Source organism: Perognathus longimembris, chromosome 9 (genome assembly GCF_023159225.1).
Source record: "Perognathus longimembris pacificus isolate PPM17 chromosome 9, ASM2315922v1, whole genome shotgun sequence".
In the NCBI taxonomy this organism is placed as follows: Eukaryota; Metazoa; Chordata; class Mammalia; order Rodentia; family Heteromyidae; genus Perognathus; species Perognathus longimembris.
Genome location: NC_063169.1, coordinates 63242273 through 63259619, shown reverse-complemented (window position 1 = coordinate 63259619; position 17347 = coordinate 63242273). Strand labels below are relative to the sequence as shown.

At 49.4% G+C, this 17347-nt stretch overlaps 1 protein-coding gene across 1 annotated transcript in view; it reads right to left on the bottom strand.

Annotated features, from left to right (window-relative positions):
- Akap12 (A-kinase anchoring protein 12) overlaps positions 1 to 17347 on the bottom strand; it is a 61096-nt gene that overhangs the window by 18822 nt on the left and 24927 nt on the right. The window contains exon 2 of the mRNA XM_048354293.1: positions 10349 to 10466. Coding sequence (XP_048210250.1) covers positions 10349 to 10466 — 118 coding nt within the window. The remainder of the gene's footprint in view (positions 1 to 10348; positions 10467 to 17347) is intronic.

Below are 17347 nucleotides of genomic sequence, written 5' to 3'. Positions count from 1 at the left end.
ACGCGCGCTTGGGCAGCGAGCACGGTGCGCCCGCGCCCGCGGCGGGGAAGCCGGGGGAGGGCGAAGCCGGGCCCTGGCGCGCGCACCTACCCGTGATGGTGATGGTGCCCAGCATGGTGTCGGGGGGGGGGGGGCGGGGGCAGCTCGGGTCGGTCCCCGCCTGGACCCCGCTGCCAGCCCGGTGCGGTGGGGGAGATGAGATCTCCACGGAGCTGCGCCCCGACAAGGATTGGAGAGGACCCGGAGACGATGCACCGCCCCGGGAAGTCCAGCAAGGAGTGTGGCGGGGCCACTTCCCGGCTAATTATAAGAGGATGCCCGCCCCCCCCCTCCTGCCCCTCCCCTGCACCCCCCTTCCCTCCCCCAGTCACGTGCTCCAGCTGCAGGCGACAGCTCTCCGGAGCCCACTGCAGGGAGGGTTGAAATGTTGCTGAGACAATAAAAGAAAAAAGCAAAAAAAAAAAAAAAAAAGAAAAAAAAAGAAAACCCTTCACCCCTGGAATACTCCCCTTCCCTTCCCCGACTTCTGCAGAAAATAATCACGCGGAGATGAAAAGGCCCCTGGGGTTTTAATCTGGGCGTGGGGTGGGTTTGTGTTGCACTTGGTTCCAGGCTGACTGGGTGCAGGACCGGGCTTCCTTTGTGACACCCAGCGTATTGTGTCTGACACCATCTGTTTCCTACAGCGGCCTGACTGACAACTCTCAGGAGTCCTGTTTCCTGGAGAAACTGTGTTCCTGACAGTGGATCCACTTTTGCAAAAGCTGAAGCACTTTCAGCATTGTGTCTGGGTTATTTGCTTTTTTTAGAATTTCATAGTCTCCATCACACCTCGACGGTGGTTGGCCTGCAGCGGGGGAATCAACCAGAACGTGTATTAAACAATCAGAAATCCAGCCAGCCTTGGAGTTCGGGCTCTCCCGGCAGCCAGCGCTCACGGCTCCGTAAAGACAAGGACAGATGAGCCCGTGCTGCCTGGTAAAGCCAAGTTTCTGGGAGGAGGGCAAGTCCATGGTGTCCCCTGGTCCCTCCTGCCTTTTCGTCTTTCTTCTTCTGTTTATCATGTCCTATCTGACCCCTTCAGCCCTGGCTGGTCCCCTAAGCCAACAAACAATGCAAGTGTAATGGGGAGGGGAGGGGGTACTGTTGCTCTTCTCTTCAAACCTAGAGTTCTTGTTCTTTAAGATGGCTCGGGGGGGGGGGGGGGGGGCTCAGTGGGAACCAGCATGGGCACAGGGATGAGACCTGGAGGAGAACTGTTAAGTGCAGGAACCACTGAGGCCAGGCAGAGCTGGATAACAGCACACCTCAGGGCTCCCTGTGGCCACCAGAGGGCGCGATTTACCGCCCTCAGCCCGGGCTGAGCAAGTCAAGGCCATTTCCACAGGCAGGCAGCCGGTGACCACCAGGATTCAATGACCTTGGGCAGCTTTGCAGCCAGCGTCTGCCTTTCCATGCACCTAAACATGAGGAAAGAGAAGCAAGAGAGAGCCATGCCACGGGGCTGGATGGGGAATAACAACCTACCTAGTCACAGAATTTGGACTTTAAACTTTTTTTTTTGTTTTTTAAAGGATTGCCAGTGGTCCTAGCTACTCAGGACATCTAAGGATCTTGGATCAAAGTCAGCCTGGGCAGGAAAATTGGTGAGACTCCTACATGCAATTAACCAGCAAAAAGCTAGAAGTGGACTGTGGCTCAAGTGGTGGAGCACTAACCTGAGTGGAAAACGCTACAAGACAGTGCCTAGGCCCAGAGTTCAAGCCCCAGTACCAATTTGCACCACACACACACATGCACACACACACAGAGTAAATATATTGCTGTTCAGTTTTGGCCGTTAACTTGTTTTTCTTCTTTTTATGACATTGGTGACAATGCTAACACATCTGATCTGAGATCTTCAAAGATGGGAAAAGACCCCAGGCAGGCAATGGGTCACCAGCACGCTAAGGACTCGTTTAGTACACAGAAGTAGAACACCCTCCTTTGATGTCTGCCTTTGAGAGGCATCAAGGCCAGGGTGTGGCCTGCCTGCTCAGCTCAGCGAGCTTCTGTCAGGACTTACAAAGCTGAGCAGCCATCAGGGAAGAGGCCAGGAGGGAGGGTGGCCCTTCTGGTCTGTGTATAATGCATGCAATTCCCTCTGTGATGACTTTCATTCTGTTGGTTTTGGTTAAAACAACATTTCTAGAAGCCGACATCAAAGCAAACATTGCACCAAAATGTTTACCGTATCACCAATGGGTGGATGATAAAAAAGAAAATGTTTTCCCCAAATCTGCCCGTTCGTTCAACAAACATTTGCCAAGTTCTTGCTCCCTACCGATTGGGCTAAACAACTTGGGGTACAATCGGCTGTCACCCGGAGCCTCAGGGAACTCGGGCAGCTCCAAGCCCTGTCCACGCAGGCCGGGAGAGGGACGGCACGGCCAGGGACCACAGCTGCCCACGAGACCAGAAATAGGACACTGAAGGGGTTTCCAGTGATATTTTAAAAACAAATAACTCAGTTACAAAAGTAGGCAGAGAGCTGAGTTCAGCAGACATGTATCTGAAGATACACAGATGGTCAGTGACGATAGGAAAAGAGTCAGCATGGCTAGCCATCAGGAAAAGACCCGTCAAACCACTTGATGGACAGGATAGGGGGACGTTGCCCGAGCGCCAGGGGCTCGGCTCCTTACAGGAGGCTGAGCTCAGAGACACACCTCCAGCCCGGCTCCGGGCTGGTTAATTAGAATTGGGTGTGTCTCAGACTTTTCTACCACGATGCGAGTGCTAAATGGTTGAACTGCATTGTTTAGGGAATCACGACAAGACACGCTGACTGCACACATAGGGCCCCCTAGACCTGGTTGACCCCCAGTCTGCCTCGGCCCATGGAGGCTTCCGTGCGGAACGTGGGGACGCGCAGGCTGCACGCAGGAGAGCAGCCTCTCTTGGGCTCTGTGTATTTTCAGATCTCTGCCCTGTGCTGGGAACACAGATAGAGCTAATTGAATTTCATGGTCCAGATGCACTGGACGTGTTTGTATAGGTATGGTTATTTCAACTCTAAATCCTCAAATAATCTGAAGAATGGGGAACTTTAAAAACCACTTTTCAAAAAGCAAAGAGCATTAAAAAGGCATTAAAAGCTCAATTTAAGCCAAGCACGGTAGTGCAGACCTATAAGCCCAGCACGCAGGAGGCTAAGGCTGGAGGCTCACAAGCTCCCGGCTAGCCTTGTCTACATAAGGAGAATTTTGTCTCAAAAAAAAGAAGAAAGGAAGCTAGACACCCTCACATCTGTAATCCTAGCTAGCCAGGAGGCTGAGGTCCGACAATCACAGTTCGAAGTCAGCCTGGGCAGGCAAACCTGAGAGACTCCTTCCTATCTTTCCAATTAACCAGCAAAGAGCCAGAAGCTGAAATGTAACTCAAGGAGGAGGAGAAGGGCCAGTTGTGAGCGGAAAAAGCTGAACAAGAGCAGAAGGCCCTGAGTTCAAGCCTCAGGACTGCGAAAGGAACAAGAAAAAGGAAAAGGAAATAGGAGGGCAGAGGGCAGAGGATCACGAAAGTCTCACCTCTGAAGGATTCAGGAAAAGAATGAAAGAAGGAGAAAAGCACGTCGTGCCCCTGAGGTGAAAGACACTGGCTGTGAGCTTGCCAGACCCGAAGCAGCAGCTGCCAAGTGGAGAGGAGTGACTTCTCATGGAGACACACTCGTGATTCTAGAAGCTTCAGAAGCCCCGAGGACTCAGGGAGCCACCTGGGGGTCCCCGGGCTCACCCCCCATCAGGTCGGGTAGCAACACACCTGTCCAGGTGACCTGACAGAACACTAACGTGTGTGAAACACACTCAATGGAAACTCTCTCCACCAGGGTCATTTTTAAGGCCAAGATATTGACAGCCGCCAGAAAAACATCCAACTTTTTGTCCCTCAAAACTGAGAATACTGAGCTGGGAATGTGGCCTAGTGGTAGAGTGCTTGCTTCGTGTACATGAAGCCCTGGTTTCCATTCCCCAGCACCACATATATAGAAAAAGCCAGAAGGGGCGCTGTGGCTCAAGTGGTAGAGTGCTAGCCTTGAGCAAAAAGAAGCCAGGGACAGTGCCCAGGCCCTGAGTTCAAGCCCTAGTACTGGCAAAAAAAAAACACCTGAGGGTACTTTTTCAAGTGGTAGAGCACCAGCCAAACAAGCACACAGTTCTTCCTGAGTTCACTCCAGTAGCACTAAAAAAACAAAAGCAAACTAAGATAACTCTCATGGTGTGTCAAGATTGAGAAGTGCATTCTTCTTAAACGGAGGGGCGACTGCTGGGTGCTGGTGGCTCACGCCTAGGATCCTAGCTATTCAGGTGGTTGAGATCTGAGGACCGAGGTTTGAAGCCAGCCCAGACAAGAAAATCTGTGAGACCCTCTTATCTCCAGGGAACCACAAAAAGCTGGAAGTGGAGCTGTGGCTCAAGCGGTAGAGTGCTAGCCTTAAGCAAAGAACAAAACAAAAGGTCGGGGACAGTAACACCCAGGCCCTGAGTTCAAACCCCAGGACTGGTAACACACCACCACCACCACCACCACACACAGACACACACACACACACACACACACACACACACACACACACACACGAATACTGAGAGTGAAATCCAGCTGGGCTTGGCAAGCTTCCACCCAGCACATTCCAAACTGGGAAAGTGTGTGTACGCATGTGCGAGTGTGTGTGTGTGTGCCTGTGCGTGTGTGTGTGTGTGTGTGTGTTGAGTGCTGGCATTTTCCTTCTTCGGTGAGACTGCTCCTTTTCTCTCTGGCTGTCCAGCGTGGAGAGGAAGGTGACAGGGAAAGCGTGATGGATGTCTTCAGCTACGCACAGGGCTGCGTGGGGAGGGGGCGAGCGGGCTCGGCGGAGCAGGAGCAGCGCCGCAGAGGCGGGGCGCGCTGGCTCGCTCTCCAGCGGAAACTTCCGGCCTCCTTTTAGGTGGAAAACTCCCCCCCCAGTCTTGGTGAACCGTGATCCTCGAACCTCAGCCTCCTGAGTCGCTAGGATTACAGATGTGAGCTACCCACCCCTACGTGGTCTGGGCTTTTAAAGAGGCAAAGCAGGAAGTGGACCTATGCAGGTGGTAGAGTGCCCCGCCTTGAGCAAAACAGCGGAGACACAGCACCCAAGCCCTGAGTTCAAGCCCAAGCACCAGCACAGAAACAAAAGAACAATTAAGTTTAAGATGAGGTGAATTAGGGTAGCCCTAGTGCAATGTAATCGGCATCCTTATAAGAACACAAAGTCATCAGGAAGCAGAGAAAGACCACGAGAGAGCCAGGTGCGGTGGCTCACACCTGTAATCTTAGCCACTCAGGAGGCTGAGATCTGAGGATGGTGGTTGGAAGCCAGCCAGGGCAGGGAAGTCTGTGAAACTCTCATCTCCAGTGAAATCACAGGAAAAGCCAGAAGGGGCGCTGTGGCTCAAGTGGTAGAGTGCTAGCCTTGCGCTCAGGGACAGCGCCCAGGCCCAGAGTTTAAGCCTCAGAACTGGGACGGGGGGGGGGGGGGGGGGGGGGGGATGGGGGGATGGGAAGTGAGGGGCGGGCAGGTACCATGAGAGGACCAGCAGGAAGATTGTCATCTCCAAGACAAGAAGAGGCCTCAGAAGACAGCTCACCTACCACTGCCTGATGGGTGACGTCCAGCCTTCAGACACTGTGTGGATAATCGTGTTCCCTGTGATTGTGTCAGGGCAGCCCAAGCAGGTGGCTACAGGCAATATCTGTGAGTCTCACACTGCTCTAAACATCCCGTGAACATGCTAAGACACATGAACGCCAACAGTTCATTCAATTAATTGACCTGCCATGGAGCAAATTTTCACCTCAATAACTAATGCATACACATAACTTGGGGGGGGGGGTCAGAGGAGAGCTATTTGAATTTTTTGAGAAAATCAATGAACAGTACTCAGCAATTTGGAAAAAAAATCAATATACAGTACTCAAGAATAAGCCTTAACTGGCAAGCTGAAAAAATGAGTTTTATCCCTAGCAAGTATACTGTCAGTATTTATCAAAGTATGCTATTTGTTTTCTCTTCTTCTTTCTCTCTTTTTTTCCGTACTGGCAATAGGGCTTTGTACTCAAGGCCTCATGCTTGCGAGGACAGGGCTCTAACACTGAGCTATGCCTCACCTCCGTTTTTGCATTGGTGTTTAGAGATAAGCTTTGCTTTCTGCTTGGTACACACTGGGACCTCGATCCATATTTCACATGCATGTCATACCTGGGATAACTAACTGGAATGTCCCATGATGCCCAACTTCCTTCTTTCGGGATGGACTTATTTTTCCCAGGCAGGCCTAGTGCTACCATTTGGGCCACAGCTCCACTTCCAGCCTTTGAGTAGCTAATTGGAAACGAGTCTCATGAACTTCCCTCCCCAGGCTGGCTTGCAACCTTGATCCTCAGATCTTAGCCTCTTGAGTAGCTAGGATTACAGGCGAGAGCCACCACTGACACCCAGTCAAGTCAGTATCTTTAATCACAAAAGCATCGTACTTGCAGCAGCAGAGTTCTGCCAAGAGTGTGTGTAAATCAGGACATCTACAGACCTGTGGTTCAAGGCCTATTCTGTGCCTGTTCTTTCTACATTTCAAAACATGACCACACAGGATACAGCAAAGAAAAAGGCATGCAACAATACTGTAACCACGTGTACACTTTTAATTGATGGCATTACTGAGGATTCTCCTTTAGCCTCCAGCGGGTCAGGCTGGATTTCAGGTTTCTAGGTAAACTCCTGGCGTCCACACGGGCAGTCAGCTCCTCTGCAGGGTGGGCATAGCACCAGGAAAGGATCTGGCTTTGTGACTGCCCAAAGCAATGGAGACTGAAAATACAGACTACCGCTGGGACCTGTTGCTCGTAGATCTGAGGATCAAGGCTACAAGCCAGCCCGGGCAGGAAAGTCTGTGAGACTCTGATGTCCACTCCCCTAGCAAAAACAACAACAAAACACCTGGAAGTGAAGCTGTGGCTCAAGTTATAGAGCACTAGCTCAAAGACAGCGCCTAGGCCCTGAATTTAAGCCCCAGTACTGGCACATAATAAAAATAATAATACTGTGAACCCAACTAAAAACTGTTTTCATTTATTCAAATATTTGTGGGGCGTGTGCTATGTTCTAGATACTATTCCAATCCCAGAGGAACACGTACACACACAGACACACACACGCACGCACCCACACACACACACACACCCTGGCCCCACTACCACCACCACTTCAGCTCTGAGCATCGCTGTCTGGTGATTTAAAGAGATGCCGAATGCCAGCAGAGGTCAAGGCTCCCTGGAGGCCGAGGACAAGCGTGACAAGTGCATCTTCCTGGAAACAGGAGCGAGATACCTATCCCGTCACACATACATAAAAAGAGCCAGTTCCTAAAAACCGTTCTTCTCAGAAGAAAAGGCAGAATTTGGCGGCAAAGCAACTCTTTAGGGTGCCCCTCTTCTAACCAGACCCACTCACTATCCAGATAAGGGAGGCAGCATCGCCCTCCATTCTAGAACAGGTGCTCTATAGATAATGAGACCCCAGCACAGGGAGCCGTGACCAGCCAGCAGTTACCTCCCGCCCCCGCCGCGTCCCAAAGGTTCGAATGCAATGACAGCAAACATGGTGACAAGAAGAAAACTTAAATTCACCGCATGCTGGTGGTTCGCGCCTATCTATCACCCTAGCGCCTCAAGAGAGACTGAGATCTGAGGATTGTGGTTCAAACCAGCCTGAGCAGGAAAGTCTGTGAGGTGAGACTCTGATCTCCAGTTCATCACCAAAACAAACAAACAAAAAAGCTGAAAGTGAAGCTGTGGCTCAAGTGGTAGAGCGCCAACCTTGAACAGAAAAAGCCAAGGGACATCCAGGCCACAAGTTTATACCTCAGTAACACTACTAATAATAACAATAATAATATAAGATAATAATAGTAAGAAAAAATAATAATTGAATTGTCTGCAATGTAAATTACAAAATAGAGAGAAAAAAACCCCCACACGTTCCAAGCTAACAAAGGGACACCTTTCTTGACCATAGGCTGAGAAGGCACAGGGCCTCCGTGTGCCTCTGGCTGTGGTCTCTGTGACTCGGCCACTGGGAAGATACCCAACCCCTTCTAGAAGGGCAAGGGGAGGTCTTTTCAGGATGGGCTGCAGGGCAAGGCTATTCATCACCGGCACGAGTTCAGGATTGCTCCCGTCCCCTAGGCCATCTGTGGTTGGGATTTGGGATAGCGTCATAGGGTGGGACCGAATGGCTTTCTATAAATGTCAGAGTCTACCCACGTGGCTGAAATGCACCAGCAGTCTCAGCTGGACTACAGGAAGATGGCCAGCAGCAAACCTTCAGGAAGTCGGTGGGCCATGGACCGGAAGGAAGGGTCCTGCTGGCAGGATTATACAGAACACACGTGTGCCCCGCCCCGCCCCGTGGCTCTACTCGCCCCTCACAACTATAAGAGGCTCTCTGGCCCAGCCAGTGGGAGGCTTTTTCCGGGGACCCCACCTGGACCACTAAATACTTTCTGGACCACGCTCTGCTCTGGCACCCGCTCATCCAGCCTCCATTTAGGGTTTCACGTTGCAGCCTTCATTAAAAACTCTGCCGGGTGTAGCTGGTCCTATGCTGGGAGTGTGCAGGGGCTACACCTCCAACGTCTCGGGCTGAGGGTTGGGAATTTTATTAACAGCCTCATCACCCATCAAAAATGACAACGCAAGCTGAGAGTTGTGGCTCACACCTGTAATCCGGGATACTCAGGAGGCTGAGATGGGAGGGTCCTCAAGCAGCCCAGGCAGACCAATTAGAGCGCCCTAATCTCAAATCACCCAGAAAAAGGCCAGAAGTGGAGGTGAGACTCAAGTGGTAGAATGCCAACCCACAGTGGAAAAAGCTGAACGAGAGCACGAGGCCCTGAGTCCAAGCCCTGGTACTGGCACCAAAGAAAAGATGATACACAAGGCACTGGGATCAAGCCCAGGGCCTCGGTCCTCTCGAGGGAAGCAACAAAGTCTCCAGCCACTGAGCCACAGGGCTCTCTCTCGACCCATCTAAACGCATCTCCTCCCATCCCCACCTGTGCTGAGACCCCGGATCTCAAGGGATTGCTACGCCACTAGAGGAGTCGCGTGCAAAATTCACTAGGCGATTACCAAGTAGCCTTCTCCCGTCTTATTTTTTTATCTCACTGAACCTGTCCCACATTACTATCTACACATCTCCTCAGTCATCTATTTCCCAGCAGCTCCCAGTGCCCTGAGGGCCCAGGGTAAAATCAACAAGGGCTGCTACCCGGTTGAACTCAGAAGCAAACACAGGCAGCAAAGCCCTGGCTGGAGTTGGCAACTGGAGTTGGATCTGGTCCAATTATTCCAGTGAATATTATTTGAAACTCTTGCACTGGGTCAGGCAAATACTCCATCTGTGAGGCTGTGTATATTCCTAACTTTATACGGCGCCTGGGGTGCTGTATGAAGACCAGTCTTCTCACCAACATCAAAGCGGAGCCCGGCTGGAGGCAGTGCCGTGGGGGAGACCCCAAGAAGAGAAACGGGTTCCACGTGTGGGGAGAATGTCACCAGCAGGCAGAGGCCACACCTCATCTCCCCTGGGGGCCTCTCTGTGCCTTGGGCGTTACACACATGTAGGAAGCTACTTGCTTTTGCTTTTCACAAGACAAGATTCTGACCCCCAGGTAGGGCTGCCCACCCCAAGAGCTAAAAATCAAAGGAATATCCAATGGTCTGGTCCAAAAGGGCACATCACAGTACAGAGAAAAATGGGTGCCTTGCAATGTTCCTTCCAAAAAACTCTGTGCAAGTTTGCTAGGCTTCTCGTCAGAGTGTCTCAATTGTTATGGGAAGAGCTCGGGACATGGATCCCAGGACCTTACACTTGCTAAGCACATGCTCTACCACTGAGCCACGCCCTTAGCTCGACTCTTCTAGATTCTTCTAGGCTCTTCTAGGCTTTTCTCAACTCTTCTCAATAAATCAGCCATGAATCCATGTTCCCACTAAGTACTCATATCCAGCACCAAATAAGCTGTTTCGGTAAGACAGCACTCCTTTTTACAAGTTCCAGGTAAGGATGTCTCAGAGAGCGGAGTCATAGGTCAAACCGAAGTAGAGGAGCTGTCCTGATGGCCAGTTTGACCCTCAATTGTTTTTATTGTCCACATCACCCTAACCCTGACAGCAGGAGTCTGTCCTTTCTGCTTAAGATAATCTGGAAACAGTTGGCCTCCTGGTTCCTGGCAAGACGTGACCTTCCCCAACCCCTGCGTCCTTCCCCAAGCCTGAAAGGACAGCTCACCTTCTGTGATGACGACCTGGTCCTCTTCCTGGTCACTTGACACTCCTTCTTGGGGGCTGGGGTCTCCTTGGTCAGCTAAGCCATTGGCAGTGGGCAGCTGGCCATTCTTCTGAAGAAGCTGTGGGGCAGAGACAGTCATGTTAACTCACTGCAGACTCCAGGCCCACGCTGAAAGCCACACAGTAACTTCTCAAAAAGGAACCGCTGATAGAGACACTCAGAAAGGCAGGCTCGGGCTGGGGATATGGCCTAGTGGCTAGAGTGCTTGCCTCTATACATGAGGCCCTAGGTTCGATTCCCCAGCACCACATATACAGAAAATGGCCAGAAGTGGCGCTGTGGCTCAAGTGGCAGAGTGCTAGCCTTGAGCAAGAAGAAGCCAGGGACAATGCTCAGGCCCTGAGTCCAAGCCCCAGGACTGGCCAAAAAAAAAAAAAAAAAAAAAAGAAAGGCAGGCTCGGTGGTACTGAAGATGGAAGTCTTGCATCAGCTGACAAATGCAGCTAGCTTCCCAACGCCATGTATGCAATCCGTCATCAAGTAGATTGGGCGTGGTATCTAGGTGAGTGTGTTCACAGCCAATAGGGAAGCCCTTGGGCACACAAACCCTCAAGACTCTCATCTCCAATCAACTACCAAGAAGCCAGAAATAGAGATGTGGCCCGAGGGGTAGAGTGGCCAGCCTTGAACAACAACAACAAAAGGCAAGTGAAAGTTCAAGGCCCCGAGTTCAAACAACATAATAGAATAATATATATATTTTTAAACCCACACATAAAAGACATTTCAAAGGAACCACTGGTCTATACAGTGGTCAAAGGATCTAAAGAATATTCCGTAGCGCAAGACATGCCAGCGACAAAGAGAATCTCAAAAGAAAATGTGCATAGAAGCATCGACTTTGCATATAGCAGGCCCTAGGTTTAATTTCTAGTATAGAAAGAGAAAGGAAGGAAGAGGAGAGAGAGCAAGCAATGGAGGGAGGGGGAAGGAAGAAAGAAATAGATGGAGGGAGGGGGAAGGAAGGGAGGGAGGGTGGGAGGGAGGAACCTGTGCTGTCATTCATCCTGCTTATAGGCCAACAGACAACTCTGGCCAAGCCACAGGGCCGAGTGTGGAAGGTACCATGAGCTTAAGACAATCCACACAGAAGCCATGGGTTGGGCTAAATTGCTTTCACCTGGCTGTCCCCAGCGGCCATCAAAGCTGTCCTTTACCCATGCACACTTCCTGCTGAAATAACACCCCAGTACTGGAACACTCACTTCAAAATGCCCATGCTGAGTCCGTTTATTAAATGGAATACTCGGATTACATTTCCACTTAAAGTCTTCTCTTACCAAAAATATGAAAGATGGGAATTTTAAATGAAACCTAAAGAGAAAAGAAGGGAGGGGGGAGTTGTCTCTACAAAGCACCATCAGCAAAAATGTCAGCATATTTTAAGTAAATATCATTAGTGATGGCTCAGGTTAGAGTTAGATTTGATTCACAGTATGAAGAGCTAAAGCAGAGAAACAGGAATCACACAGTTTTTATGACAAGTGTTGGGATATCTCACTCCCCAGGTAATAAACAAGTTAATAATTCCCATAGTTCTTTGCAATCAGACATCTAATCAAGACATCTTTAGTCAGAGCTAAATTGAGTCTCTGAGTCTGTAGGACACAGGCACAAACTTTCCTCTGACTTCAGAATGTTACAAACACATAACAAAGTACACTCAATAGTAGGAAGGAGCCTTAAAAACAAACTCAAGGTCAGGAGTGTGGCTGGGACTATGGCCTAGTGGCAAGAGTGCTTGCCTCGTATACATGAAGCCCTGGGTTCGATTCCCCAGCACCACATATACAGAAAATGGCCAGAGGTGGCGCTGTGGCTCAAGTGGCAGAGTGCTAGCCTTGAGCAAAAAGAAGCCAGGGACGGTGCTCAGGCCCTGAGTCCAAGGCCCAGGGCCCAGGACTGGCAAAAATAAATAAATAAACAAACAAAACAAAACAAAATCAAGGCCAGGAGGTGGCGGCTCAAGCCTGTAACGCTAGCTATTCAGGAGGCTGAGATCTGAGGATCATGGTTCAAAGCCAGCCCAAGCAGACAAATCTGATTACCTCCACTTAACCAGCAAAAAAGCCAGAGGTAGAGCTATGGCTCAAATGCTAGACCACTAGCATTGAGAAAACAACAACAACTCAGGAACAGTACCAGGTCCTAACTTCAAGCTCCAGGACTGGCACAAAACAAAACAAAAAAGCCACCCAAAAAAACCTAAGACAAGCCAAGTATGAGTAAGCTCACACCTGTAATCCTGGCTACACAGAGGGGGCTGAGATGTGAAAATCACAGCTGGAAGCCACCCCAGGGGTACGGGTGGGTTGGAGGGCACAGAACAAATCCTTGGCACTCCACTGAAGCAGCAAAACGCCAAAGTGGAGGTGTGGCTCAAGTGGTAGGCCACCAGCCTCGAGCAAAAAAAAGCTAAGAGCCAGAGGTCCTAAATTAAAGGCCCAACACACACACACACACACACACACACACACACACACACACACACACACCTTGAGATGAACTGCCATTGGTCTGTGACAATAGAGGGCTAAGTTACGAACTGGTCCCGCCTTGAGCAGAAGGGAGCCTGTCCTATTCAGAACGGCACCGATGCATGAGTAACTTTGGTAGCAGATGATTTATGATACTGACGCCACTGACAGGGACTTTTGAGTCTGTTTCGCCATGTGCGTAACTCGAGTACAGCAAGTGCACCCAAGCTGTGACCCCAGGGGTGATGTCTCGGTCAACATTCAGAGCCCATGACGTCCCCACATTCCAGCACTATTGGGACTCCATTCCTCCTGTCAAATGCAGACATTCCGCCATTCTGTCTTTCCTTAGACACTTTCACAAAGTCTCCAGCATTCTTGTACATGAATAGGACACTTCTTCCATGAAAAGGGATTTTATTCTCTTCTCTCCCGTTTGCAACCATCAAAATATTTCATACTATTTTCTTTTGTTTTTGGTTGGTTATATATAGGGCTTGAACTCAAGGCCTGTGTGCTGTCCCTGAGCTCTTTTGCTCAAGGCTAGTGCTCTACCACCTTGAGCCATGGCGTCACTTTTGGTTTTCGGGTGGTTAATTGCACACAAGAGTCTCACGAACTTTCCTGCTCTGACTGGCTTTGGACTCTGATCCTCAGATTTCAGTCTTCCTGAGTAGCAAGGATGATAGGCGTGAGCCACGAGCACTCAGCTCAGACTTCTTTTTTTTTAATTAGGTACTTCTGAGGCCTACAATTAGGTGAAGGGGCTGCGAATATGGCCTAGTGGCAAGAGTGCTTGCCTTGTATACATGAAGCCCTGGGTTTGATTCCCCAGCACCACATATATAAAAAGTGGGCAGAAGTGGCGCTGTGGCTCAAGTGGTAGAGTGCTAGCCTTGAGCAAAAGGAAGCCAGGGACAGTGCTCAGGCCCTGAGTACAAACTCCAGGACTGGCCAAAGAAAGAAAAAAGAATAACCTACAATTAGGTGAAAACCACCTCAGATATAATGTACATTTGTTCCTTTTCAGTCTTCTTTCTGAAAACACAAAAATGAGGACCACATGTAAGTGTATGAACTCACCTTTTTGTGTGCTCAGGGCACTTTCTTTTTGTTTTTGTTGTCAATTTTTGAAATTGGGTCTCACTTGCTAGGCTAACTCACAAGGCTGGCTGGAATCTTATGATCCTGCCATCTCAACTGTAAGCATTATCATACAGGTTTTGAGGACACACTTCTTGTTTTTAATTGTTTCTGTCATTATAAAGGTGATGCACGGAGGGGTTATAGTTACCCAAGTCAGCTAAGGAGTACATTTCTTCTTAGACAATGTCACCCCTTCCCTCCCTTTCTCCCAGTTTTCCCCTCCCATCCCTACCCACAAGTTGTACAGTTAGTTTTCAACATGGCGTCTAGTGAGTACCACTGCTGCATTTGTTCACCCTTTGTCCCTCCATTTCTGTGCTGGACACACTTGGTTATCAATGAACACCTCTCTCCTCTTGGATCAGGAGACTCATGACCAGAGAAGAAAGGATTCACACACAACTCTGCCTGACAGAACCTGAGAGCCACCAAAGGCTCACGGGAGGGGGCAGTGGCAGAGCCAGAGGAGATTTGCGGTATCTAGTTGTCATTTATGATTTCCAAACAAGAAAGAAGGAGGAAATTTGTTTCTGCTTTTCCACTCTGCGCTTCCTCCCAGAGCTTTATCGGCCCAATCCTGGACTTAGTTTTATGGACACATAGATTTCTTTTGAGACAAGAATGAGACTTGAAAAACATACGCCTCACACTTCAAGGTGGTGAACACCAGAAACCCAATCTTCCCACTGCGTTTGTGCTTCAAAAAGTCTACATGCCTCCTTTGAACAAATCAAAACCCTAAATGTTCTCAAGCCTGTATCCCCTGGATAGGTCAGCCAGAGTTTAATTCCGTGAAGTATTACCACATTACAGCCAAGCGAGAATGAGAAAGTCTCTCAAATGCTTCCCCCAACAGCGTTTTTCTCTTCTTTCTGCAAGAGAATATCAACAGAGACTATCCAAAATGGTAGCCACCACAGCCCAGGGACAGCGTCAGGCTTCTCTGCTCCCCTTGCTCCTCTCAGAACTGTCTACCGCTTACTCAGAAATATCAAGCCCTTTAAGGAATTTGTGGAGCAATGCACAAAACCCAAGATAGCTATCAGGATGTTGAGAGTAGAGGAGAAACTCCTTAAGTAACTGTTACCACTACAGAAGCAAAGCCCAACCCCCTCACTGGAGGCCACGCCCCCATCCTCACTGGGTGCTGCACCTGCATTCTCACTGGATACCCACCCCCCCATCCTCACTGGATGCCACGCCCACCTTGTCATCCAGCGCCCACCTCTCATCCTCATTGGATGGATGGCCTGAGTGGGAAAGCCCCAGCATCCCTATTGGTCACTGGGCAGACGTTGCTCTGACCTCTCTAATTCATTCCATCTACTGCAGTAAAAGCCAAGCCCCAGGGGAAGTTTTTTTTTAATCCTGTAACAAAATCTTTTAAGAGAATTCTTCCGAATATTTTTTTTCTTTTTCTTGCTTTTGTGTGGGGGTGTGCATCACCAAAAAGAAAAAGGTGTTAAGAAGCCGAAGGTGTGCCTTAAGCCACAGAGTGCCGGCCTGACTTCTAGCAAGCCCTGAGTTCAAACTTCAGTACCACCAAAGGGGGAGACAAAAACGTGCAGCTGTTTCCACTAAGTAGAAAAAGAGAGGTGAGTCACAATGTAATGATGGGGGCTTTGACTCGGGACCAGGGGCTGTCCCTCAGCTCTTTTGCTCAAGGCTAGAGCTCTACCACTTTGGGCCACTTCCAATTTTCTGGTGGCTAATTGGAGACAAGAGTCTCCCAGACTTTGCTGCCGGGGTTGGCTTCAAACATTGGTCCTCAGATCTCAGCCTCCTGAGTGGCTAGGATTGCAGGTGTGAGCCACCAATGCCAGCTAGTTAGCAACTAGAGTGCTCAAGACATAAAATAAAGATCTATCACTGAAGTATCGACTGTCTTAAAACAAACAAGAATTTAAAGTTTAAATTAAATGTGGGCTGTGGTATGCCTTGGTGGGGCTGTAGCTAATGTGAGATGCTGGGTTTGATCCTTAACATGAGAAGATCTTAAAAATAAGACAAAAAGACCATCAGCAGAACACTGACTGAAGTTTGGAGTGAGATCATGGGTACATGAATATCCATTAAGTTGTTCTCTACTGCTTGGACAGTTCCCAGAATTAGAAACAATAATAGTAATAATAACCAGGTACTTAGAGGTGGAAATTGGGAAGATCCTAATTTTCCGGTTTAGGGAAAAACTCACTCCTCTTAACAAGCCAGAAGTGGTGGTAATTCCAGCAATGTGGGAGGCATAAGCAAAACAGACATGAACAAAAAAGATCGAAACCCTACCTGAGTTCAAACCTCAGTAAATGCAACAAGGAAAAAAAAATTTTTCTTTAAAATGTGTAACTGTTAGGTGTGGGAAGCGGAGGCGGGAGAATTACCAGTTCAACTGCCGGTTTCTCAGAAAGGGAAAAATCTACATATTCAATCAGTAGTTGATAGGTACAATTTCAGAATTTCTGTTTCCAATAGTGCTATGGCTTCATCCCTTGGCGATGTCACAATTTCGAATTAGCTCAAGTTTATCACATAAGCAGTGCTAAAACAATCGAGAATGTACATACTTCTATTGCATGTGTTTAAAAAGACTTCCGGTCTCACCGCGTTTGTAATCCCAGCTACTCGGGAGGCTGAGGTCTGAGGATCCCAGACCAATCTTTCACATTTCAAAGCCAGCCTGGGCAGGAAAGCCGGTGAGACTCTAATCTCCAATGAACAAATGTGGAAGTAGAGCTGTGGCTCAAATGGTAGAGCACGAGCCTTGAACACAAATCTAAGGAACGGTGCCCAGGTTCTGAGTTCAAGTCCAAGTATGGACGCACATGCGTGCACACTCAGACACACGGACTGAAGGCAACTGGAAGGAAAAATAGGAAGAGGTCCTTGACAAGCAAGCAAGGGGTTTCAGGCAGAAAAGGAGCTGCTGATCAGGTTTCAGAGGCCTTATCAGAAGCACGAAGCCAAAAGCGCCTCCCAACCACCGGAAACAGAGGAGCCCGTGGGGTGGGGGAGGGGAGGGCCAGCAAGGACCTGGGAGAAGGAGGACCCTTATCTGAGAAAAGGCCACAGACCCTCCCAAGAGAAGCCAGTCCCACCCCACACAATAAATACACAAGAGGCTTTAGATAATAAAACCTCCGCTGGACTTTAATTCCTGATATCCTATCCAGGCTTGGACCCAGAAAAACCAAACCAACCACAACCAAGGGAAAAAAAACACCTTTCAGATGAATGAGTTCATTTGAAGACTGAGAAACTGGGCTGGGCCCCTCCATGGTGGTGCCCGTCCACCCCCCCCCCCCCCCCAGCCAACAGGGTG